The following is a 25,000-nucleotide window of genomic DNA, read 5'->3' on the forward strand; positions in this document are numbered from 1 at the left end:
GGCGGGTTGGCGGGGGAGGGAAGGGGCGGGGGCGAGGGCGAGGGAGGGGGAAAGGTGGAGGGGGGGGGGGGAGGGGTGGGCCAGAAGAGAAATTCTTTTTTTTAAAACCTAAAGTAATTCCTCCTCTTCCAACCTCTGAGAACTGTTGCCCTTTAAAAAAATAACGATGAACTATAGATTGCGATATGGCTATTTACTGGTGCAAGATCCACGATGCAAATGATTCAACTCCCCCTGCAACCATCACTTCAACAACGCGGTCTCAAACCGCCACTGGGAGCGAGCCTCCCCACCCCCCCCCCCCCCCTCCGCACCCCGTGGGCACGAGCCCCCCCTCTACCTGATCCGCCATTTTGATCCCAGCAGCGGAGTGTGACTGAACCCGGGAGGAGAGAGTCACGAACACGAATCTTCGGGAGCAGCTCGCGTGATATGAACAGGGTGGGGGTGGGGGGTGGGGGTGGGGGGGAGGGGGGGGGGTGATGACCAGCCGCTCAGAGCCGAAGCGCACAACTCAGCGACCTCGACCGAGCGACTTGAACTGAATTGTTCTGGGCCTCGGGGCCGGGGGTGAAATCGGGCGGTGACATTACAGGCGGCAATTCTCTGCAGCGACAAAAGCATCAAGACCAAAAATGTTTTAAAAAGCGTGAGGTGAACGATTGTATTATTCCCTGTACTGGCTGCACATCAGACAGACTGGGAGCAACAGGCAGAGCGCGCCCTGGGCAGGGCAGGGCAGGGCAGGGCACCAGTCCCAGGCCAGCTACTTGGCGCTGGAGATCTTTGTCCGCAGCGGGTAGCTGTCCTCGCTCCCCTTGCTCCGGTTAACCGTGGTCCGCTCCACGTCAAACCGCCGCTGCAGCCGGTTGGCCAACTTGCGGTCCTCGTCCTCCTGCCGGGCCTGGTCCAGACTGGTGAGCGAGGCGGTGTCTGCGGTGGTGCCGCTATCCGGCGCGCCACACTTGGCCCGCTTGCTGCAGTCCGTCGCCGTGTGCTTGGTCTTGCTGCAGCGTTTCCTGCCGTGGTGCGAGCGGGCGGACGAGGGCCCCCCGGCCTCGCTGCTGCTGGTGACGGTGCCGACCACGGCAACGGCACGGCTACGCTTCTTCCCAGCGCGGGCGGGAGTGCGGCTCCTGGAAACGCCGGTCCCGGTGCTGCTCCCGACGGTGGAGTCCGAGTAGTCCATGGGCTGATCGGTGGAGTCGGCTGCATACGGTGCCACAGGAGCCGCCGCCCCAGAGACCTGGCTCTCCTGCGCCAGGTGCCGGCTGCCAGGCGTCTCCGTGTCCTCCTCCTCCGAGGTCAGCGTGCCCTGGAGACCCTCCTCTCCTCGTTCCGGTCCTGCAGGATTTGGCCCCACTTCTCCAGGATCTTGGGGTTCACCTCGTACGTCGTCGCGACGTTCACCTTCTGCAGGGTGCAGCCCAGGTTCCGGGGCGTCGACTTGACAATCTTGGGGCTCAGCAGCCTGCCGTCGGGCAGCTTCTTGGGCGGGGTGCAGGGCGAACTCTTGATGGGCTTAAAGTGGTTGAGCTCCTCGGAGATGCTGTCGTTGCTGTCTGGGCTCACTGACCGTTCCCGCTTCACCGGCACCAGCAGCGAGGGGTCAGTCAGCGCCCGTTTCTCCAGGCTCAGGTCGGGGGCTGAGTTGGAGCGGCTGTTCTCGGAGGACGACAGGATGTTGATGAGGGCATTGGTGCTGAGGGAGCTGTTGGTCAGCGAGGCCGTCTGGAAGCAAAAGAGGGAGACTTGAGAGGTGGAATAAAATCCTCACGTAAAACAGGCAAGATCCCACAGCCACTACAAATCTAGGCTGAATAGTGACACTCCAGTGCAGTACTGAGGGAGGGGCAGTACTGAGGGAGCGCCGCACTGTCGGAGGGGCAGTACTGAGGGAACGCCGCACTGTCGGAGGGGCAGTACTGAGGGAACGCCGCTCTGTCGGAGGGGCAGTACTGAGGGAGTGCCGCACTGTCGGAGGTCAGTACTGAGGGAGCGCTGCACTGTCGGAGGGGCAGTACTGAGGGGAGGGGCAGTACTGGTGGGAGCGCCGCACTGTCGGAGGGGCAGTACTGAGGGAGTGCCGCACTGTCGGAGGGGCAGTACTGAGGGAGCGCCGCACTGTCGGAGGGGCAGTACTGAGGGAGCGCCACACTGTCGGAGGGGCAGTACTGAGGGAGCGCCACACTGTCGGAGGGGGCTGTACTGAGGGAGTGCCGCACTGTCGGAGGGGCAGGATTGGGCATCGGAGGGGGTAGGGCGAGAGGGGATTGGGGGCAGGGGGAGAGGGGATTGGAGGGGCATGGGGGGGGGAAAGAGAGGGGATCGGAGGTCGGGACGAGGAGAGAGGGGATTGGAGGGAGAGAGAGGGGATCGGGGGCGGGGGGAGATGGGATTGGAGGGGCAAGAGTGGATCGGGGGGGGGGGCCGTGGAGAGCAAGAATATGATCTAGATGGGATTACGTTCTTCCACCCCTAACCCAACCCCCTCCCGCCCTCCCCCCCCCACTTTACACACGCACCACATTCCTCCCCCTAGACCTGGTCGATTTCTCAGAATTCTTGGTGTTTAAGTGATTGGACGAGATCCGGAAGTCATGACACGGTCATGATTCACTTCAGATCCAATAAATCTGTAAACAATCCGTGACCCACACACAATGTCCCATCTTCTACTGGGCAGGGGCAGGGGTAGGGGGGAGCAGGTCAGGTACTGGGCAGGGAGAGGTGGTCAAGTATTTGGGCAGGGGGAGAAGATCGAGTACTTGTTGGGGAGGGGAAATGTCAAAAACTCGGGGATCGAGGAGATTAGGAACTTGTTTGCGGGGGGGGGGGGGGGGGGGGGCTGTCTGCTCTCTCGGAGCTCTGTCTGTCTGGAGCCTGGCAGTCAGAATGAATGGATCAAGTTACACATGGCAAAGTACTTGATTAATTAGGCAGACAGGATCTTGTCCTCCAAGACAACCAATCAGAAATCTGGTGTTGCAAATCAATGCGACCATTTTGGGGTTTGGATGATTACACCAACAATTCTATTACTGGTTCCCGCCCACAAGTGGCACAGTAAGTAACGGTAAACAAGGCTCTCCATTCAGTCCTCGGTACAGCCCCTGAGGGACAGCCAGGGAGGGACCTGGTTCAAGCTGTGATTGATCGTTTGATTACTTGGGTTGGTTTATGTAGAACAATTGAAGACAGACCTGGATTTAGACAGTGTCTTTCACCACCTCAGAACCTCCCAAAGCTCATCAGCCAACTAAACAATATTGTAATGTAGGAATTATGGCAGCTAATTTGCACACAGCAAGCTCCCACAAACAGCAAGGTGATAATGGCCAGACAATGTTTTACTCATGTTCGTTGAAGTACAAATATTGGCCAGGATACTGGGGAGAACTCCCCAACTCTTCTTCGATATTTTACGTCCACCAAAGAGAGCAGAGGGGACCTCGGTTTAACATCACATCCCAAAGATGGTAGCTCTGACAGTGCGGCCCTCCCTCAGTACTGCTCCTCCGACAATGCAACCCTCCCTCAGTACTGCCCCTCCGACGGTGCGGCGCTCCCTCAGTACTGCCCCTCCGACAGTGCGGCGCTCCCTCAGTACTGCTCCTCCGACAGTGCAACCCTCCCTCAGTACTGCCCCTCTGACAGAGCAGCGCTCTCTCAGTACTGCCCCTCCAACAGTGTGGCACTCCCTCAGTACTGCCCCTCCAACAGTGCAGCGCTCCCTCAGTACTGCCCCTCCGACAGTGCGGCGCTCCCTCAGTACTGCCCCTCCGACAGTGCGGCGCTCCCTCAGTACTGCTCCTCCGACAGTGCAACCCTCCCTCAGTACTGCCCCACTGACAGAGCAGCGCTCTCTCAGTACTGCCCCTCCAACAGTGTGGCACTCCCTCAGTACTGCCCCTCCAACAGTGCGGCACTCCCTCAGTACTGCCCCTCCGACAGTGCAGCGCTCCCTCAGTACTGCCCCTGCGACGGTGCGGCGCTCCCTCAGTACTGCCCCTCCGACAGTGCGGCACTCCCTCAGTACTGCCCCTCCGACGGTGCGGCGCTCCCTCAGTACTCCCCCTCCGACAGTGCGGCGCTCCCTCAGTACTGCCCCTCCGACAGTGCGGCGCTCCCTCAATACTGCCCCTCCGACAGTGCGGCGCTCCCTCAGTACTGCCCCTCCGACAGTGCGGCGCTCCCTCAGTACTGCCCCTCCGACAGTGCGGCGCTCCCTCAGTACTGCCCCTCTGACAGTGTGGCGCTCCCTCAGCACTGCCCCTCCAACAGTGCGGCGCTCCCTCAGTACTGCCCCTCCGACAGTGTGGCGCTCCCTCAGCACTGCACTGGGAGCGTAAGCCTGGATTTTGAGCTCGAATCACTGGAGTGGGTCTTGAACCCACGACCTTCTGACTCAGAGGCGAGAGTGCTGCTCACTGAGCCATGGCTGATGGGTTTTAACAATCCAGCCCTAGACTGATCTCAAATACTGAGCAAATTTCTCCTGCAATGCATTAGCGCCATAATGAGATATCGTTCTGGCCCACGAGGCTCTGCGTCACCAATATTTCCAACCCATTGGCCATCCCATCACTACCTAAAAGGTGCAACAAGGGAACTGCACTGCACAGCGCGTCACTGTGACAACGCCATCCCAGTGAATGGGGCACTGCTGTAACCATGGATACCTTGGTTCCGCTGTCGCTACGAGGCGTTATTCTTCGGATCTGGTTATTTTCCACCGGCGTGCTCCAGCTTCGACACTCCTCTGATTTAGTGCACATGATACTGCAACGCAAGGAGCCGAGAGTGAGGAACAGGCAGCTTCACTCATTGCCGCTTCAACAATAACTTATATTTACACAGTGCCTTTAATGTAGGAAAGTATCCCAAGGTGGTTCAACTTCAAATTCAGTTGGAGGGCGAGAAAGTTGGATCTCAAACCAGGCTCCTAAGCTTAAATAAAGGAGACTACAAAGGTATGAGGGCAGAGTTGGCTAAAGTGGACTGGTAAAATAGACTAAAGTGTGGGACGGTTGATGAGCAGTGGCAGACATTCAAGGAGATATTTCATAACTCCCAACAAAAATATATCCCAATGAGAAGGAAAGACTAAGAGAAGGGATAACTATCTGTGGCTAACTAAGGAAATAAGGGATGGTATCAAATTGAAAACAAGGGCATACAATGTGGCCAACACTAGTGGGAGGCCAGAGGATTGGGAAACTTTTAAAAGCCAACAAAGAACGACTAAAAAAATTAATAAAGCGAGGGAAGAAAGATTATGAAAGTAAAGGAGCACGAAATATAAAAACAGATAATAAGAGTGTCTACAGCTACATAAAAAGGAAAAGAGTGGCTAAAGTAAACGTTGGTCCCCTGGAGGATGAGACTGGGGAATTAATAATGGAGAACAGGGAAACTGCAGAGACTTTGAACAAATATGTTGTATCGGTCTTCATGATAGAAGACACAAAAAACATCCCAATAGTGGATAATCAAGGGGCTATAGGGAGGGAGGAACTTAATACAATCACTATCACTAACGAAGTAGTACTCAGTAAAATAATGGGACTAAAGGTCCTTTGGGCCTGATGGCTTGCATCCTAGGGGTCTTAAAAGAAGTGGCTGCAGAGATAGAAACATAGAAAATAGGTGCAGGAGTAGGCCATTCGATCCTTCGAGCCTGCACCACCATTCAATAAGATCATGGCTGATCATTCCCTCAGTACCCCTTTCCTGATTTCTCTCCATACCCCTTGATCCCTTTAGCCATAACGGCCATATCTAACTCCCTCTTGAATATATCCAATGCACTGGCATCAACAACTCTCTCCACAGGTTAACAACTCTTGAGTGAAGAAGTTTCTCTTCATCTCAGTCCTAAATGGCCTACCCCTTATCCTAAGACTGTGTCCCCTGGTTCTGGACTTCCCCAACATCGGGAACATTCTTCCTGCATCTAACCTGTCCAGTTCTGTCAGAATCTTGTAAGTTTCTATGAGATCCCCTCTCATCCTTCTAAACTCCAGTGAATACAGGCCCAGTTGATCCAGTCTCTCCTCATATGTCAGTCCCGCCATCCCAGGAATCAGTCTGGTGAACTTTCGCTGCACTCCCTCAATAGCAAGAACGTCCTTCCTCAGATTAGGAGACCAAAACTGAACACAATATTCCAGGTGAGGCCTCACCAAGGCTCTGTACAACTGCAGTAAGACCTCCCTGCTCCTATACTCAAATCCCCTTGCTATGAAGGCCAACATACCATTTGCCTTCTTCACCGCCTGCTGTACCTGCATGCCAACTTTCAATGGCTGATGAACCATGACACCCAGGTCTTGTTGCACCTCGCCCTTTCCTAATCTGCCGCCATTCAGATAATATTCTGCCTTCGTGTTTTTGCCCCCAAAGTGGATAACCTCACATTTATCCACATTATATTGCATCTGCCATGCATTTGCCCACTCACCTAACCTGTCCAAGTCACCCTGCAGCCTCTTAGCATCCTCCTCACAGCTCACACCACCACCCAGTTTAGTGTCATCTGCAAACTTGGAGATATTACACTCAATTCCTTCATCTAAATCATTGATGTATATTGTAAAGAGCTGTGGTTCCAGCACTGAGCCCTGCGGCACCCCACTAGTCACTGCCTGCCATTCTGAAAGGGACCCGTTTATCTCAACTCTCTGCTTCCTGTCTGCCAACCAGTTCTATATTCACGTCAGTACATTACCCCCAATACCATGTGCTTTGATTTTGCACATCAATCTCATGTGTGGGACCTTGTCAAAAGCCTTTTGAAAGTCCAAATACACATCCACTGGTTCTCCCTTATCCACTCTACTAGTTACATCCTCAAAACATTCCAGAAGATTTGTCAAGCATGATTTCCCTTTCATAAATCCATGCTGACTTGGACCGATCCTGTCACTGCTTTCCAAATGCGCTGCTATTTCATTTTTTAATAATTGATTCCAACATTTTCCCCCACTATTGATGTCAGACTAACCGGTCTATAATTACCCGTTTTCTCGCTCCCTCCTTTTTTAAACAGTGGTGTTACATTCGCTACCCTCCAGTCCATAGGAACTGATCTAGAATCAATAGACTGTTGGAAAATGATCACCAATGCATCCACTATTTCTAGGGCCACTTCCTGAAGTACTCTGGGATGCAGACTATCAGGCCCCAGGGATTTATCGGCCTTCAATCCCATCAATTTCCCTAACACAATTTTCCGCTTTATAAGGATATCCTTTAGTTCCTCCTTCTCACTAGACCCTCAGTCTTCTAGTATTTCCGGAAGGTTATTTGTGTCTTTCTTCGTGAAAACAGAATCAAAGTATTTGTTTAACTGGTCCGCCATTTCTTGGTTCCCCATTATAAATTCACCTGAATAGTGGATGCATTGGTTGTAATCTACCAAAATTCCCTGGATTCTGGATAGAGGATTGGAAAACTGCAAATAATACGCCCCTATTTAAAAAAGGAGGCAGACAGAAAGCAGGAAACTATAGACCAGTTAGCCCAACATCTGTGGTTGGGAAAATGTTGGAGTCCATTATTAAGGAAACAGTAGCAGGACATTTGGAAAAGCATAATTCAATCATGCTGAGTCAGCAAGGTTTTATGAAAGGGAAATCATGTTTGACAAATTTGCTGGAGTTCTTTGAGGATGTAACGAGCAGGGTGGATAAGGGGGAACCAGTGGATGGATTTGCAAAAGGCATTCGATAAGGTGCCACATAAAAGGTTACTGCACAAGTTAAAAGTTCACGGGGTTGGGGGTAATATATTAGCATGGATAGAGGATTGGCTAACTAACAGAAAACAGAGAGTCGGGATAAATGGTTCATTCCCTGGTTGGCAACCAGTAACTAGTGGGGTGCCGCAGGGATCAGTGCTGGGACCCCAACTATTTACAATCTATATTAATGACTTGGATGAAGGGACCGAGTGTAATGTAGCCAAGTTTGCTGATGATACAAAGATGGGTGGGAAAGCAAATTGAGAGGAGGACACAGAAAATCTGCAAAGGGATATAGACAGGCTAAGTGAGTGGGCAAAAATTGGGCAAATGGAGTATAATGTGGGAAAATGTGAGGTTATCCACTTCGGCAGAAAAAAATAGAAAAGCAAATTATAATTTAAATGGAGAAAAATTGCAAAATGCTGCAGTACAGAGAGACCTGGGGGTCCTTGTGCATGTACAGGTACAGCAAGTAATCAGGAAGGCAAATGGAATGTTGGCCTTTATTGCAAGGGGGTTAGAGTATAAAAGCAGAGAATTCCTGCTACAACTGTACAGGGCATTGGTGAGGCCACACCTGGAGTACTGTGTACAGTTTTGGTCTCCGTATTTAAGGAAAGATATAATTGCATTGGAAGCTGTTCAGAGAAGGTTCACTAGGTTGATTCCGGAGATGAGGGGGTTGACTTATGAAGATAGGTTGAGTAGGTTGGGCCTATACTCATTGGAGTTCAGAAGAATGAGAGGAGATTTTATCGAAACATATAAGATAATGAGGGGGAAACTAAGACTAGGGGCATAGTCTCAGAAAAAGGGACCGCCCATTTAAAACTGAGATAAGGAGAAATTTCTTCTCTCAGAAAGTTGTAAATCCGTGGAATTCTCTGCCCCAGAGAGCTGTGGAGGCTGGGTCATTGAATATATTTAAGGTGGAGATAGTCAGATTTTTGAGCGATAAGGGAGTCAAGGGTTATGGGGAGCGGGCGGGGAAGTGGAGCTGAGTCCATGATCTTATTAAATGGCGGAGCAGGCTCGAAGGGCGAGGTCCTGCTCCTATTTCTTATGTTCCATGTTTTTCAGGTGCGTCACAGGAGCCCTATCAGGCAAAATTTTACACGTGCCATAAGTAGAAATTAGCGCAGGTGACCAAAGGCTTGGTCAAAGAGGTCGGTTTTAAGGAGCGTCTTAAAGGAGAAGAGAGAGACGGAGAGGTTCAGGGAGGGAGTTCTAGAGCTTGGCGCCCAGGCAACAGAAGGCACGGCCGCCAATGGTGGAGCGATTATAATCAGGGATGCTCAAGAGGGCAGAATTAGAGGAGCGCAGACATCTCAGGGCCGGGGGGGAGGCTGGAGGAGATTGCAGAGATAGGGAGGGCTGAGTGCCGTGGAGGGATTCGTAAAAAAGGATGTGAATTTTGAAATCGAGGCGTTGCCGGACTGGGAGCCAATGTTGGTCAGCGAGCACAGCGGTAATGGGTGAGCGGGATTGGTGCAAGTTAGTGATAGTCTGCATCCCAGAGTACATAATGAAGTGGCCCTAGTGGCCATAGTGGATGCATTGGTGATCATTTTCCAACAGTCTATCGACTCGGGATCAGTTCCTATGGACTGGAGGGTAGCTCATGTAACACCACTTTTTAAAAAAGGGAGAGAGAAAACGGGTAATTATAGAACGGTTAGCCTGACATCAGTAGTGGGGAAAATGTTGGAATCAATCATTATGGATGAAATAGCAGCGCATTTGGAAAGCAGTGACAGGATCGGTCCAAGTCAGCATGGATTTATGAAAGGGAAATCATGCTTGACAAATCTTCTGGAATTTTTTGAGGATGTAACTAGTAGAGTTGACAAGGGAGAACCAGTGGATGTGGTGTATTTGGACTTTCAAAAGGCTTTTGACAAGGTCCCACACAAGAGATTGGTGTGCAAAATCAAAGCGCATAGTATTGGGGGTAATGTACTGACGTGGATAGAGAACTGGTTGGCAGACAGGAAGCAGAGAGTCGGGATAAACGGGTCCTTTTCAGAATGGCAGGCAGTGACTCGTGGAGTGCCGCAGGGCTCAGTGCTGGGACCCCAGCTCTTTACAATATTCATTAACGATTTGGATGAAGGAATTGAGTGTAATATCGCCAAGTTTGCGGATGACCCTAAACTGGGTGGCGATGTGAGCTGTCAGGAGGACTCTAAGAGGCTGCAGGGTGACTTGGACAGGTTAGGTGAGTGGGCAAATGCATGGCAGATGCAGTATAATGTGGATAAATGTGAAGTTATCCATTTTGGGGCAAAAACATAAAGGCAGAATATTATCTGGATGGCAGATTAGGAAAAGGGGAGATGCAACGAGACCTGGGTGTCATGGTTCATCAGTCATTGAAAGTTGGCATGCAGGTACAGCAGGCGGTGAAGAAGGCAAATGGTATGTTGGCCTTTATAGCTAGGGGATTTGAGTATAGGAGCAGGGAGATCTTACTGCAGTTGTATAGGGCCTTAGTGAGGCCTCACCTGGAATATTGTGTACAGTTTTGGTCTCCTAATCTGAGGAAGGACGTTCTTGCTATTGAGGGAGTGCAGCGAAGGTTCACCAGACTGATTCCTGGGATGGCTGGACTGTCATATGAGGAGAGACTGGATCAACTGGGCCTTCATTCACTGGAGTTTAGAAGGATGAGAGGGATCTCATACAAACGTAATAGATTCTGACGGGACTGGACAGGTTAGATGCGGGAAGAATGTTCCCGATGTTGGGGAAGTCCAGAACCAGGGGACATAGTCTTAGGATAAGGGGTAGGCCATTTAGGACTGAGATAAGGAGAAACTTCTTCACTCAGAGTTGTTAACCTGTGGAATTCCCTGCCGCAGGGAGTTGTTGATGCCAGTTCATTGGATATATTCAAGAGGGAGTTAGATATGGCCCTTATGGCTAAGAGGATCAAGGGGTATGGAGAGAAAGCAGGAAAGGGGTACGGAGGTGAATGATCAGCCATGATCTTATTGAATGGTGGTACAGGCTCGAATGGCCTACTCCTGCACCTATTTTCTATGTTTCTATGACACGGGTCAGTGAGCACAGGGGGTGATGGGTGAGCGGGACTCGGTGCGAGTTAGGACACGGGGCAGTGAGCACAGGGGGTGATGGGTGAGCAGGACTGGGTGCGAGTTAGGACACGGGGCACAGGGGGTGATGGGTGAGCGGAACTCGGTGCGAGTTAGGACACGGGGCAGTGAGCACAGGGGGTGATGGGTGAGCGGGACTCGGTGTGAGTTAGGATACGGGGCAGTGAGCACAGGGGGTGATGGGTGAGCAGGACTGGGTGGGAGTTAGGACACGGGGCAGTGAGCACAGGGGGTGATGGGTGAGCAGGACCGGGTGGGAGTTAGGACACGGGGCAGTGAGCACAGGGGGTGATGGGTGAGCGGGACTGGGTGCGAGTTAGGACACGGGGCAGTGAGCACAGGGTGTGATGGATGAGCAGGACCGGGTGGGAGTTAGGACACGGGGCAGTGAGCACAGGGGGTGATGGGTGAGCAGGACCGGGTGGGAGTTAGGACATGGGGCAGTGAGCACAGGGGGTGATGGGTGAGCGGGACTGGGTGCGAGTTAGGACACAGGGCAGTGAGCACAGGGGGTGATGGGTGAGCGGGACTCGGTGCGAGTTAGGACACGGGGCAGTGAGCACAGGGGGTGATGGATGAGCAGGACCGGGTGGGAGTTAGGACACGGGGCAGTGAGCACAGGGGGTGATGGGTGAGCAGGACTCGGTGCGAGTTAGGACATGGGGGCAGCGAGCACAGGGCGTGATGGGTGAGCGGGACTTGGTGCGAGTTAGGACATGGGGGCAGCGAGACAGGGGGGTGATGGGTGAGTGGGACTCGGTGCGAGTTAGGACATGGGGCAGCGAGCACAGGGGGTGATGGGTGAGTGGGATTCGGTGCGAGTTAGGACACGGGGCAGTGAGCACAGGGGGTGATGGGTGAGCGGGACTTGGTGCGAGTTAGGACATGGGGGCAGTGAGCACAGGGGGTGATGGGTGAGCGGGACTTGGTGTGAGTTAGGACACAGGGCAGTGAGCACAGGGGGTGATGGGTGAGCGGGACTTGGTGTGAGTTAGGACACGGGGCAGTGAGCACAGGGGGTGATGGGTGAGCGGGACTTGGTGTGAGTTAGGACACAGGGCAGTGAGCACAGGGGGTGATGGGTGAGCGGGACTTGGTGTGAGTTAGGACACAGGGCAGTGAGCACAGGGGGTGATGGGTGAGCGGGACTCGGTGTGAGTTAGGACACAGGGCAGTGAGCACAGGGGGTGATGGGTGAGCAGGACTCGGTGCGAGTTAGGACACGGGGCAGTGAGCACAGGGGGTGATGGGTGAGCAGGACTCGGTGCGAGTTAGGACACGGGGGCAGCGAGCACAGGGGGTGATGGGTGAGTGGGACTCGGTGTGAGTTAGGACACGGGTCAGCAGAGTTTTGATTGATAGGCTGCTCCTTGCACAGTTGCGAAATTGTGAGTATCAATCATTCGGAGGGAGTAGTTTTGAAAGCGCACACCAGGTTGAGAGGCAGGGGCTCAGCTTACCCGGAAATCCGGCCGGAGGAGTTGGAGCTGAGTTTGCTGTTGGCCGTCGATCCTCGTTGCCGGGTGGACATGCGTTTAGCAGGCTCCTCGTTCTCTGAATCGGACATGTTGTCAGCAGTCTGCGAAAGAAAAAGCCCTGAATATTGCTTCTCGTATCTAGCTGCTAGCTGGCTATTTGGTTATGGGCGGCATCATAACGGAGGCTGATCCCGCTCGCAGACAGGCACCGCCAGTGAGTGCGCGTTTGGTCAGAGTAAATGGGAGCTTTGCTCCGCATGCGGACACTGGCCTGGGAGAGAGAGGGGAAATGTAAACTTTCAGTCCCCATTCTCACCTCGATCAGTACGGAAAGACCAGGGACCCCCCACGGGGAAGGGGTGTGAAATGGGTGATTTTATTCCGAAACTATATGGTATAAAAGACCCAGAAGTTTAGAGATTAAATATTGGGTGGCGCTGTGCTGATGCAGCAACTGATTAAACACAAAGGGAACACAGCAGGGCACCCCATCCCTACAGCACACACTGCAGACCAGCAGGTCCGATTCCTTCTCCCGGACCTCTCCCGAGAGATGCGAGGGAGGTCAGAGACCGTCAAACATCTTCTTAGCGCTCACAGAGCAATTTGCTAACAAAGAGAAAGAGTGAGAATGCGAGTGCGAGGCAGACGCGAGTGAGGTGCGGGGGGGGGGGGGGGGCGAGAGAGGGGGGGGCGAGGAGGGGGGGGAAGGAGGGGAGGGCGAGGGGGGAGGACGAGAGAGGGCGGGGGGGAGGGCGAGAGAGGGCGTGGGGGGGGGAGGGCGAGAGAGGGCGGGGGGGAGGGAGAGGGGGCGGGGTGAGAGAGGGGGCGGGGCGAGAGAGGGGCGGGCGAGAGAGGGGGCGGGGCGAGAGCAAGGGGCAGGGCGAGAGCAAGGGGGGGCGGGCGAGAGAGCGCAAGAACAAGAGCGAAAGCGAGAGTAAAAGCGAGAGAGTAAAAGCGAGAGTGAAAGCAAGAGAGAGAGAGAGAGAGAGAGAGAGAGTGAAAGTGAAAGCGAAAGAGAGAGAGAGCGCGCAATAAGGGTGTAAAGGGTTATGGGGAGCGGGCAGGGAAGTGGAGCTGAGTCCATGATCAGATCAGCCATGATCGTATTAAATGGCGGAGCAGGCTCGAGGGGCCAAATAGTCGACTCCTGCTCCTATTTCTTATGTTCTTATGACAGACAGACAGAGAGAGAAAGAGAGAGAGAGACAAAGTCAGAGAGAGGGATTCAGAGAGAGTCAGAGAGAGAGAGACACACAGTCAGATTCTTAAGAAAGAGGATTTAAACACTCACGAATTCCCCACTCCATTTCCTCGCCAGCTCCTCGTCCCTCTTCACCTGTTCGGCGATTGCCTTCTTTTTCTCCACCTGCTGTTTCTCCTGCTCTCCCTCGGCCAGAATGATGTGAATTATTTCTGCCGCAACCGTCCCATCATCCTCCTTCAAGCTCTCCTTCTCCGCCTCGTACTGGGAAGAGAAAAGGTTGAACGCTCAGCCTCCATATCCCGATCACCACTCCCGTTCTCTCCCTCCCTCATATCCCGATCACCACTCCCGTTCTCTCCCCCCCTCATATCCCGATCACCACTCCCGCTCTCTCCCCCCCTCATATCCCGATCACCACTCCCGCTCTCTCCCCCCCTCATATCCCGATCACCACGCCAGTTCTCTCCCCCCCCCTCATATCCCGATCACCATTCCCGTTCTCTCCTCCCCTCATATCCCGATCACCACTCCCGTTCTCTCCCCCCCTCATATCCCGATCACCACTCCCGTTCTCTCCCCCCCTCATATCCCGATCACCACTCCCGTTCTCTCCTCCCCTCATATCCCGATCACCACTCCCGTTCTCTCCCCCCCCTCATATCCCGATCACCACTCCCGTTCTCTCCCCCCCTCATATCCCGATCACCACTCCCGTTCTCTCCCCCCCTCATAGCCCGATCACCACTCCCGTTCTCTTTGTCCCACAGCCCCAGGGGAGCTCGGGAGGTGAGCGGACGCGAGCAGTGAAGGTCATCTTTAGGGACAGCACCCACTGTCACTAGTAGCAAAACTGGTTCAACAATAACTTGAATTTATATAGCACCTTTAATGCAGTAGAATGTTCCAAGGAGCTTCTCAGGAGCGTAATCCTTTAGTACCGAGCCACATGAGATATGTATTTGGATGTTCACTTGAAGAGCCGTAACCTGCAGGGCTACGGACCAAGAGCTGGAAAGTGGGATTTGGCTGGATAGCTCTTTGTCGGCTGGCACGGACACGATGGGCCGAATGACCTCCTTCCGTGCTGTAACTTTCTATTTCTAAGATTCTATATTAGGACAGGTGACCTAATGCTTAGTCAAAGTGCCTTAAAGGAGAGAGAGGCGGAGAGGTTTAGGGAGGGAGTTCCAGAGCTTGGGGCCCAGGCAGCTGAAGGCACGGCCACCGATGGTGGAGCGATTATAATCAGGGATGCTCAGGAGGCCAGAATAGGAGGAGCGCAGAGATCTCGGGAGGATTGTGGGGCTGGACGAGGTTAGAGATAGGGAGGAGGGCGTGGAGGCATTCAACTTCTTGAAAACACAGCAATTGAACATCTACTTTCTGCTCCCCCTTGGTGATTTGCTCAGTCATAGGAGGAGCAATGCCTGACCGACTATTCCCATTCCGGAAGGAGGGATATACCTGAAACGTTAACGCGACTTCAGAAGCCAGGGGGGTGAATCCCCTGCGTATGGAGAGAAAGCAGGAATGGGGTACTGAAGTTGCATGATCAACCATGATCTTATTGAATGGTGATGCAGGCTCGAAGGGCCGAATGGCCTACTCCTGCACCTATTTTCTATGTTTCTATTTCCATGTGGACCTGGAGTGCGTAATCTAGGCAGCCACTCTGGTCCTGATGGATCGCTGCGTTGGTTTCTGCACGGGATGTTAACCCCAGGGCCCAGCCTGTGGCATGTTTCAAAAATGGAATCTTGGCCTTTATTGCAAAGGGGATGGAGTATAAAAGCAGGGAAGTCTTGCTACAGTTATACAGGGTATTGGTGAGGCCACACCTGGAGTACTGCGTGCAGTTTTGGTTTCCATATTTACGAAAGGATATACTTGCTTTGGAGGCAGTTCAGAGAAGGTTCACTAGGTTGATTCCGGGGATGAGGGGGTTGATTTATGAGGAAAGGTTGAGGAGGTTAGGCCTCTACTCATTGGTATTCAGAAGAATGAGAGGTGATCTTATCAACACGTATAAGATTATGGGGGGGCTTGACAAGGTGGATGCAGAGAGGATGTTTCCACTGATGGGGGAGACTAGAACTAGAGGGCATGGTCTTAGAATAAGATCATTTAAAACTGAGATGAGGAGGAATTTCTTCTCTCAGAGGGTTGTAAATCTGTGGAATTCGCTACCCCAGAGAGCTGTGGAAGCCGGGACATTGAATAAATTTTAAGACAGAGATAGACAGTTTCTTAAAGGGGATAAAGGGTTATGGGGAGCGGGCAGGGAAGTGGACCCGAGTCCATGATCGGATCAGCCATGATCGTACTGAATGGCGGAGCAGGCTCGAGGGGCTGTATGGTCGACTCCTGCTCCTATTTCTTATGTAAAAATAGAATAGTCAGTGCTACTTGGCCGGCACACCTCCATCATCCGAGGCCGCACAGAACACCGGGCTGGTCATTCCCCCCATTGCTGCCAGTGGGATCGTGCTGTGTGGAGAATAGCTGCGGCATTTGCCTGCACAACAGTGATAGCAGTGCAGCGTACAACAACAGGCATTTCAGCAGGGCCTCGCACCATCTCAGGGCGTCCCAAAGCGCTTCACAGCCAATGAAGTACTTTTTGAAGTATAGTCACTGCTGTAGTGTAGGAAACAGGGCAGCCAATTTGCACACAGTAAGCTCCCACAACATCACACTATTAGTGAGAGCTTGCTGAGCACAAATTGGCTTATGCCAAAATCTGTTTTGGTGATGTCGACTGAGGGATATATATTGGCCCCCGGGACATCGGGATAACCCCCCCGGCTCTTCAAAATGGTGCAGAGAGATTTTTTTTACATCCACCTGACAGAGCAATCGGCGTCTCGGTTTCATGTCTCATCTGAATGACGGCACCTCCGCCAGTATGTCACTCCCTCAGTACTGCCCCTCCGATAGTGCGGCGCTCCCTCAGTACTGCCCCTCCGACAGTGCGGCGCTTCCTCAGTACTGCCCCTCCGACAGTGCGGCGCTCCCTCAGTACTGCCCCTCCGACAGTGCGGCACTCCCTCAGTACTACCCCTCCAATAGTGTGGCACTCCCCAGTACTGCCCCTCCGACAGTGCGGTGCTCCCTCAGTACTGCCCCTCCGACAGTGTGGCGCTCCCTCAGTACTGCCCCTCCAATAGTGTGGCACTCCCCAGTACTGCCCCTCCGACAGTGCGGCACTCCCTCAGTACTGCCCCTCCGACAGTGCGGCGCTCCCTCAGTACTGCCCCTCCGACAGTGCGGCACTCCCTCAGTACTGCCCCTCCGACAGTGCGGTGCTCCCTCAGTACTGCCCCTCCGACAGTGCGGTGCTCCCTCAGTACTGCCCCTCCGACAGTGCGGCGCTCCCTCAGTACTGCCCCTCCGACAGTGCGGTGCTCCCTCAGTACTGCCCCTCCGACAGTGCGGCGCTCCCTCAGTACTGCCCCTCCGACAGTGCGGCGCTCCCTCAGTACTGCCCCTCCGACAGTGCGGCGCTCCCTCAGTGCAACACTCCCTCCGCACTGCCCCTCCGACAGTGCGGCATCCCTCAGGACTGCCCCTCCCTCAGTATTGCATAGGTTGGCCTGGAATGGGTTCAAAGGTCCCAGCCCTCATCTCACTGCCTGCCTTTGAACTTGACAAAAAGTGTAAAGACTAGAGATGTTGGGGGGGGTGGGGGGGGAGTTATTAAAACAAAAGACACCCGCAAGAATTCCCAACTCACATACAGGACAGTTACCGAGATCTTCTGCATAACAACCAGAAGGTGAGTTTCAAAATGGTAACGGGTCTGCCACAGAGGAGCAAACCCTGTTAAGCAGACGTCTGGTTTATCCTGAATGGAAACCAGCTCCTGGCTCCCTTCCCAAATCTCCTCCCAACTGTGTCCCAGCTGCTCGAGCAGCCAGTCAGCCCTGGCCTCAGTCCAAGGGCGTTAGGAACATGCACAGACTTGTCTCGAGAAGATTTGAGCCCGACTCTCGGCCGGTTAAAATGGTGTTGGGACTCCCCCTTTCCTCCCCCCCCCCCCCCCCAACCCACCACCACCGGTTCAGGTCTGTGCCAGAGGAACAAGGGGCCATTCGGCCCCTCGAGCCTGTCCCAGCGTTCAATGGGATCCTGGCCCATCTGCATCTCAACTCCATTTACTCCACATCCCTCGATACTCGCACCCCCAAAAAATCTTATCAATCTCAGTCATTACATTTTCAATTGAACCCCAGCATGCACAGCCTTTAGGAAGGTTCACTGGACTATTCCTGGCTTGACAGGGCTGCCCAATGTGCAGAGATTGAGGAGAAGACAGGAACAGTGGCTATGGTACTAGACTAGCAATCCAGAGATCTGGACTAATGATCCGGAAATATGATGGGAATTTTAAATCAGTTAATTAAAAAAATCTGGAATTAAAAAGCTAGTATCAGTAATGGTAACCATAATTGTCTTAAAAACCCGTCTGGTTCACTAATGCCCCTTTAGGGAAGGAAATCTGCCACCCTTACCCAGTCTGGGCCTATAGGTGACTCCAGACCCTCAACAATGTGGTTGACTCTTAACTGCCCTCTGAAATGGCCCAGCGAGACACAAGGGGTAATTAAAGATGGCAATAAATGCCAGCCTTGCCAGCGACGCCCACATCCTGTGAATTAATTTTTAAAAAAAGAATGGACCTGTACTTACTCTCTGGAGGTTAGAAGAATGAGACATCGTCTCATTGAAGCATATCAGATTCTGAGGGGGATTGACAGAGTAGATGCTGAGAGGTTGTTTCCCCCGGGCTGGGGAGTCTAGAACCAGGGGTCACGGTCTCAGGATAAGGGATCGGCCATTTAGGACTGAGATGAGGAGGAATTTCTTCACTCGGAGGGTAGTGAATCTTTGGAATTCTCTGCCCCGGAGGGCTGTGGAGGCTCAGTCGTTGAGTATATTCAAGGCTGAGAACAACAGATTTTTGGACTCTCGGGGAATCGAGGGATATGGGGATCGGGCGGGAAAGTGGAGTTGAGGTCAAAGATCAGCCATGGTCTCACTGAATGGTGGAGCAGGCTCGAGGGGCCGAATGGCCGACTCCTGCTCCTAATCGTTATGATTTCACCTGCGGTACTGGGCTGGGCTGCACACACCAGGAGCTTGCTAGGTCAAACCCTCGGTCCATGCCGTGTTAACAGATCTCCGAAGGGGGCTGAGGCTATGGGCACTTCCCTAGCCCAGGGGCGTTAAGAGAAAAGACACACATTAAAAATCAGCTAGAATTCCTGCTGCTGTCCAACGACCACTACTGAAAAACATAGTCGTTAACTGCACTGTCCCCTAGTTGAATAGCCAACTGCTACTACAACAACAACTTGCATTTATATAGCACCTTTAACTTAGTAAAATGTCCCACGGGACGTTCAATCAGACAAAATCTGACACTGAGCCACATAAGGAGATATTCGGGCAGGTGACCAAAAGTTTGGCCAGAGGGGTAGGTTTTAAGGAGCGTCTTAAGGGGGGGGAGAGAGAGGCGGAGAGGTTTAGCGAGGGAGTTCCAGAGCTTGGGGCCCAGGCAGTTGGAATCACGGCCACCAATGGTGGAGTGATTTAAATCGGGATGAACAAAAGGCCAGAATTGGAAAACTCTGGGGGTTTACATAGAAACACAGAAAATAGGAGCAGGAGTAGGCCATTTGGCCCTTCGAGCCTGCACCACCATTCAATAAGATCATGGCTGATCATTCACCTCAGTACCCCTTTCCTGCTTTCTCTTCATACCCATTGATCCCTTTAGCAGTAAGGGCCATATTTAACTCCCTCTTGAATATATCCAATGAACTGGCCTCAACAACTCTCTGCGGCAGGGAATTCCACAGGTTAACAACTCTCTGAGTGAAGAAGTTTCTCCTCATCTCAGTCCTAAGTGGCCCACCCCTTATCCTTAGACTGTGTCCCCTGGTTCTGGACTTCCCCAACATCGGAAACATTTTTCCTGCATCTAACCTGTCCCGTCAGAATTTTATATGTTTCTATAAGATCCCCTCTCATTCTTCTAAACTCCAGTGAATACAGGCCCAGTTGATCCAGTCTCTCCTCATATGTCAGTCGCGCCATCCCGGGAATCAGTCTGGCGAACTTTCGCTGCACTCCCTCAATAGCAAGAACGTCCTTCTTCAGATTAGGAGACCAAAACTGAACATAATATTCCAGATGAGGCCTCACCAAGGCCCTGTACAACTGCAGTAAGACCTCCCTGCTCCTATACTCAAATCTCCTAGCTATGAAGGCCAACATGCCATTTGCCTTCTTCACCGCCTGCTGTACCTGTATGCCAACCTACAATGACTGATGTACCATGACACCCAGGTCTCGTTGCACCTCCCCTTTTCCTAATCTGCCGTCATTTGGATAATATTCTGTCTTCATGTTTTTGCCACCAAAGTGGATAACTTCACATTTATCCACATTATACTGCATCTGCCATGCATTTGCCCACTCACCTAACCTGTCCAAGTCACCCTGCAGCCTCTTAGCATCCTCCTCACAGCTCACACTGCCACCCAGCTTAGTGTCATCTGCAAACTTGGAGATATTACACTCAATTCCTTCATCCAAATCATTGATGTATATTGTAAATAGCTGGGGTCCCAGCACTGAGCCCTGTGGTACCCCACGAGTCACTGCCTGCTATTCTGAAAAGGACCCATTTATCCCAACTCTCTGCTTCCTGTCTGCCAGCCAGTTCTCTATCCACATCAATACATTACCCCCAATACCATGTGCTTTAATTTTGCACACCAATCTCCTATGTGGGACCTTGTCAAAAGCATTGTGGGGAAGGGCGGATGGGGGGGGGGGGTGGGGGGGGGGGGAGAAAGGGCGGATGGGGGGGGGGAGGAAGAACGGGGGGGGTAGAGAATGGGGGGGGGTAGAGAATGGGGGGGGGGGGGGTAGAGAATGGGGGGGGGGTAGAGAATGGGGGGGGGGGTAGAGAATGGGGGGGGGGTAGAGAATGGGGGGGGGGGTAGAGAATGGGGGGGGTAGAGAATGGGGGGGGTAGAGAATGGGGGGGGTAGAGAATGGGGGGGGTAGAGAATGGGGGGGGTAGAGAATGGGGGGGGTAGAGAATGGGGGGGGTAGAGAATGGGGGGGGTAGAGAATGGGGGGGGTAGAGAATGGGGGGGGGTAGAGAATGGGGGGGGGTAGAGAATGGGGGGGTAGAGAATGGGGGGGGTAGAGAATGGGGGGGGTAGAGAATGGGGGGGGTAGAGAATGGGGGGGGTAGAGAATGGGGGGGGTAGAGAATGGGGGGGGTAGAGAATGGGGGGGGTAGAGAATGGGGGGGGTAGAGAATGGGGGGGTAGAGAATGGGGGGGTAGAGAATGGGGGGGGTAGAGAATGGGGGGGGTAGAGAATGGGGGGGGTAGAGAATGGGGGGGTAGAGAATGGGGGGGGTAGAGAATGGGGGGGTAGAGAAGGGGGGGGTAGAGAATGGGGGGGGTAGAGAATGGGGGGGGTAGAGAATGGGGGGGGTAGAGAAGGGGGGGGGTAGAGAATGGGGGGGGTAGAGAATGGGGGGGGTAGAGAATGGGGGGGGTAGAGAATGGGGGGGGGTAGAGAATGGGGGGGGTAGAGAATGGGGGGGGTAGAGAATGGGGGGGGTAGAGAATGGGGGGGGTAGAGAATGGGGGGGGGTAGAGAATGGGGGGGGTAGAGAATGGGGGGGTAGAGAATGGGGGGGTAGAGAATGGGGGGGTAGAGAATGGGGGGGTAGAGAATGGGGGGGTAGAGAATGGGGGGGTAGAGAATGGGGGGGCAGAGAATGGGGGGGCAGAGAATGGGGGGGCAGAGAATGGGGGGGCAGAGAATGGGGGGGCAGAGAATGGGGGGGGTAGAGAATGGGGGGGTAGAGAATGGGGGAGTAGAGAATGGGGGGGTAGAGAATGGGGGGGTAGAGAATGGGGGGGTAGAGAACGGGGGGGTAGAGAACGGGGGGGTAGAGAACGGGGGGGTAGAGAACGGGGGGGTAGAGAACGGGGGGGTAGAGAACGGGGGGGTAGAGAACGGGGGGGTAGAGAACGGGGGGGTAGAGAACGGGGGGGTAGAGAACGGGGGGGTAGAGAACGGGGGGGTAGAGAATGGGGAGGAAGGTGGAGGGGGGGGAAGGCGGAGAGGGGGGAGGGCGGGAAAGGGTGGAGGGGGGAGGGGAGAGGGGAGAGGGGGGGGGAGGGGAGGTTATTGGGGAGATTAGCGTTAGCAAATTAACTCGGGTCCCTGCTCCCGATCACTCCCCTCAGACTCACAGACCGGCATCAGGATCGACTCTGTTGTAATGCCCCCCACGGTTCAACAGCTCGACAACTCTCGGCCCAAGTGTGGAGAGAAGCACGAGGTGCGAGATGCCGGGCCGCAAATCCCAGCCACCGAACAAACTGCAATGAAAGAATATTGCACCGGTTTGGGTGTGGGGCCTGTGTCGGCTCGGTGAAATAGCTGCAGTCAGCCCTTGCAGGAGAGGAGAGAGAGAGTGATTTCATGTGTAATTTCTCGGCTGCTCGATTCACGCCCTGGAACGCTGAGATTCCTCCAAGGGAGCGTCAGTGACAGCCACAACACTGCTACCTATTGAGGGCCGACGGGAAGAGGAGGGCCCAAAAGGCCATTATCTCCCCTCCATGCCCCTCTTCGCACTCCCTTCCGTTCTCTGATTGGGCGACTGAAGTAATTGAAGCGATGGAGGACAGTACCTGTCGGAGCTGGTTCGCAAACTCCTCCCGAACTTCACCTGCTTTACTCAGCACCAGAGGAGCACGGAATACAGGCTCTGCAAGCACAAAACAAAACAGGCAAACTCACTAAGGAGAAATCCAACTCCTGCCTCACGAGGGTCCGGGAGCGGCTGATATCCCTGGGCCGTGAGAGCACGATAATCAGCGAGGCCGACAGCACAGGAGGAGGGCACTCGGCCCATCCTGCTTGTGCTGTCTTTGTCAGAGTTATCGAACTCCCTCACCCCCCAGCTCCTACCCCTGAAAGTGGTTTCCTTTTCAAGTCTTTATCCAATCCCCTTTTGAAGGTTATTATTGAATCTGCTCCCACCGCCCGTTCAGGCAGTGAATTCCAGAACACAACTCGCTGTGTAAAAATATGTCTCCTCCTTTTCCGCCAATGGTCTTAAATCTGTGCCCTCGAGTTACCGACCCTCCTACCAGTGGAAAGAGTTTCTCCCTATTCACTATCAACATCCCTCATCATTTTGAACACATATAGAGAAGGATTCACATGCACCCAAAGCGGCCTTTTCATGGCGTGTTGCAGCGACTCAAGGCAAACACTCTCTGTGCTCACTGAGTGTATAGAGCAAAGGGTCAACCCCATGAAAGCTGTAACAGGGAGGAACAGGAGGTGCAATTACAGCAACTTGCATTTATATAGCGCCTTTAAACGTAGTAAAACGTCACAAGGTGCTTCACAGGAGCGTTTATCAAACAAAATTTGACACCAAGCCACATAATAGATTAAGACAGGTGACCAAAAGCTTGGTCAAAGAGGTCGGTTTTAAGAAGGGTCTTAATGGAGGAGAGGCGGAGAGGTTTAGGGAGCGAGTTCCAGAGCTTGGGGCCCAGGTAGCTGAAGGCACGGCCACCGATGGTGGAGCAATTAAAATCATGGATTCGCAGGAGGCCAGAATCGGAGGAGCGCAGAGATCTCGGGGGGTTGTGGGGCTGGAGGAGGTTACAGAGATAGGGAGGGGCGAGGGCCATGGAGGGATGTGAAAACAAGGATGAGAATTTTAAAATCGAGGCGTTGCCAGACTGGGAGCCAATCATTGTAGGTCAGCGAGCAATGGGTGAAATCTCCCCTTCGCCTTCTCTGCTCTCAGGAGAACAATCGCAGTCTATCATCCCACCGCAAGTGGATCGAGATCTGGAGCGATACTGCCAGGGGTCAAGGGTCACAAACTGGCTAGACTGCGGTGAAACCTGAGTGATATCATCATCATCATCATCATAGGCAGTCCCTCGGAATCGAGGAGGACTTGCTTCCACTCCCAAGGTGAGTTCTCTGATGGCTGAACAGTCCGATACGAGAGCCGCAGACCCTGTTACAGGTGGGACAGATATTTGTCGAGGGAAGGTGTTGGTGGGGCTGGTTTGCTGCGCGCTCCTTCCGCTGCCTGCGCCTGGCCTCTTCACTCAAAGAGCTCAACGCCCTCCCAGATGCACTTTCTCCACCTCGGGTGGTCTTCGGCCAGGGTCTCCCAGGTGTCAGTGGTGATGTCGCACTTCACCAGGGAGGCTTTGAGGGTGTCCTTGTAACGTCTCCGCTGCCCACCTTTGGCTCGTTTACCGTGAAGGAGCTCCGCATAAAGCCATTGCTTAGGGAGTCTCGTATCTGGCATGCGTACTATGTGGCCTGCCCAGCGAAGCTGATCGAGTGTGGTCAGTGCTTCAATACTGGGGATATTAGCCTGGACTGAGGACACTGGCACACCCACGTTTATCATTAATGACCTCCTTCCTTTTGCAAGAGCAAAGGATATATCAGCCTTCGAGGGGGAACAGTGCAGATTCACCAGAATGATACTGGGGCTAAACCGATTGTACAGACTGGACTTGTATCCCCTCGAATGGTGGCTGGCGTACAACGGTCACCACACGTTAAAAAAATCCACGCACAGACATCTTCCACCCTTCAATAAGTAGTTCAGGACTGGAATATTAGGTCCTTCATTGAAGCACCTGTGAACTCATCCCTTTTTTTGGGTGGCAGCAAGTCATCCTCGCTTCGAGGGACCGCCTATGATGATACCCTCGAGTGTAGAAGATTGAGGGACGATCTGATCGAGGGGTTTACGATGATTACAGGATTCGATCGGGTGGATCGAGAGAAACTGTTCCCTCTGGTGGGGGGAGTCCGGAACAAGGGGCAGGACCTTAAAATTAGAGCCCGGCCGTTCAGGGTGATGTCAGGGAGCTCTTCTTCACACAAAGGGTGCTGGGAATCTGGAACTCTCTCCCCCAAAAAACGTTGTTGAGGCCGGGGGGTCAATTCAAAATTTCAAAACTGAGACCGATAGATTTTTGTTGGGGCAGGGTATTTAGGGAACCCGGACAGGTAAATTGAGTTAAGATACAGAGCAGCTGTGATCGAATTGGATGGCGCAGCAAGCTCGAGGGGCTGAATGGAACAGGGGAACAGGAGGAGGCCAAAGTGGAACTACAGGTCGAATAAACATCTCCTGGTAATGACCCCACCACCAGCGAGTGGCCCTGACTAACCAATTAGAAAACGGAAGACACTTGTAGCTCCATCAAGAACATAGTCCGAGAGTTTAGCATCTTTCCCGTAACCTCGAAGCGAGCTCAACAATTTGTACATCACAGCGGAGGAGCCCCCACTATCGTATACCGACCCTCGGGCACAATCTGGGTTCTAAACTATTCAATATACACACACTATTCTC

General features: G+C 53.3%; 1 protein-coding gene across 1 annotated transcript in view; it reads right to left on the minus strand.

The window, feature by feature from the left end:
• Positions 1 to 636: 636 nt before the first annotated feature.
• rnf169 (ring finger protein 169) overlaps positions 637 to 25,000 on the minus strand; it is a 32,599-nt gene continuing 8,235 nt past the window's right edge. The window contains 6 exon segments of the mRNA XM_070891674.1: positions 637 to 1,314; positions 1,317 to 1,731; positions 4,683 to 4,782; positions 12,324 to 12,442; positions 13,636 to 13,809; positions 22,281 to 22,357. Of these exon segments, the coding sequence (XP_070747775.1) occupies positions 767 to 1,314; positions 1,317 to 1,731; positions 4,683 to 4,782; positions 12,324 to 12,442; positions 13,636 to 13,809; positions 22,281 to 22,357 (1,433 nt within the window). The 3' untranslated portion in view covers positions 637 to 766.

The sequence above is a fragment of the Pristiophorus japonicus genome, chromosome 10 (assembly GCF_044704955.1).
Source record: "Pristiophorus japonicus isolate sPriJap1 chromosome 10, sPriJap1.hap1, whole genome shotgun sequence".
Classification (NCBI taxonomy): domain Eukaryota; kingdom Metazoa; phylum Chordata; class Chondrichthyes; family Pristiophoridae; genus Pristiophorus; species Pristiophorus japonicus.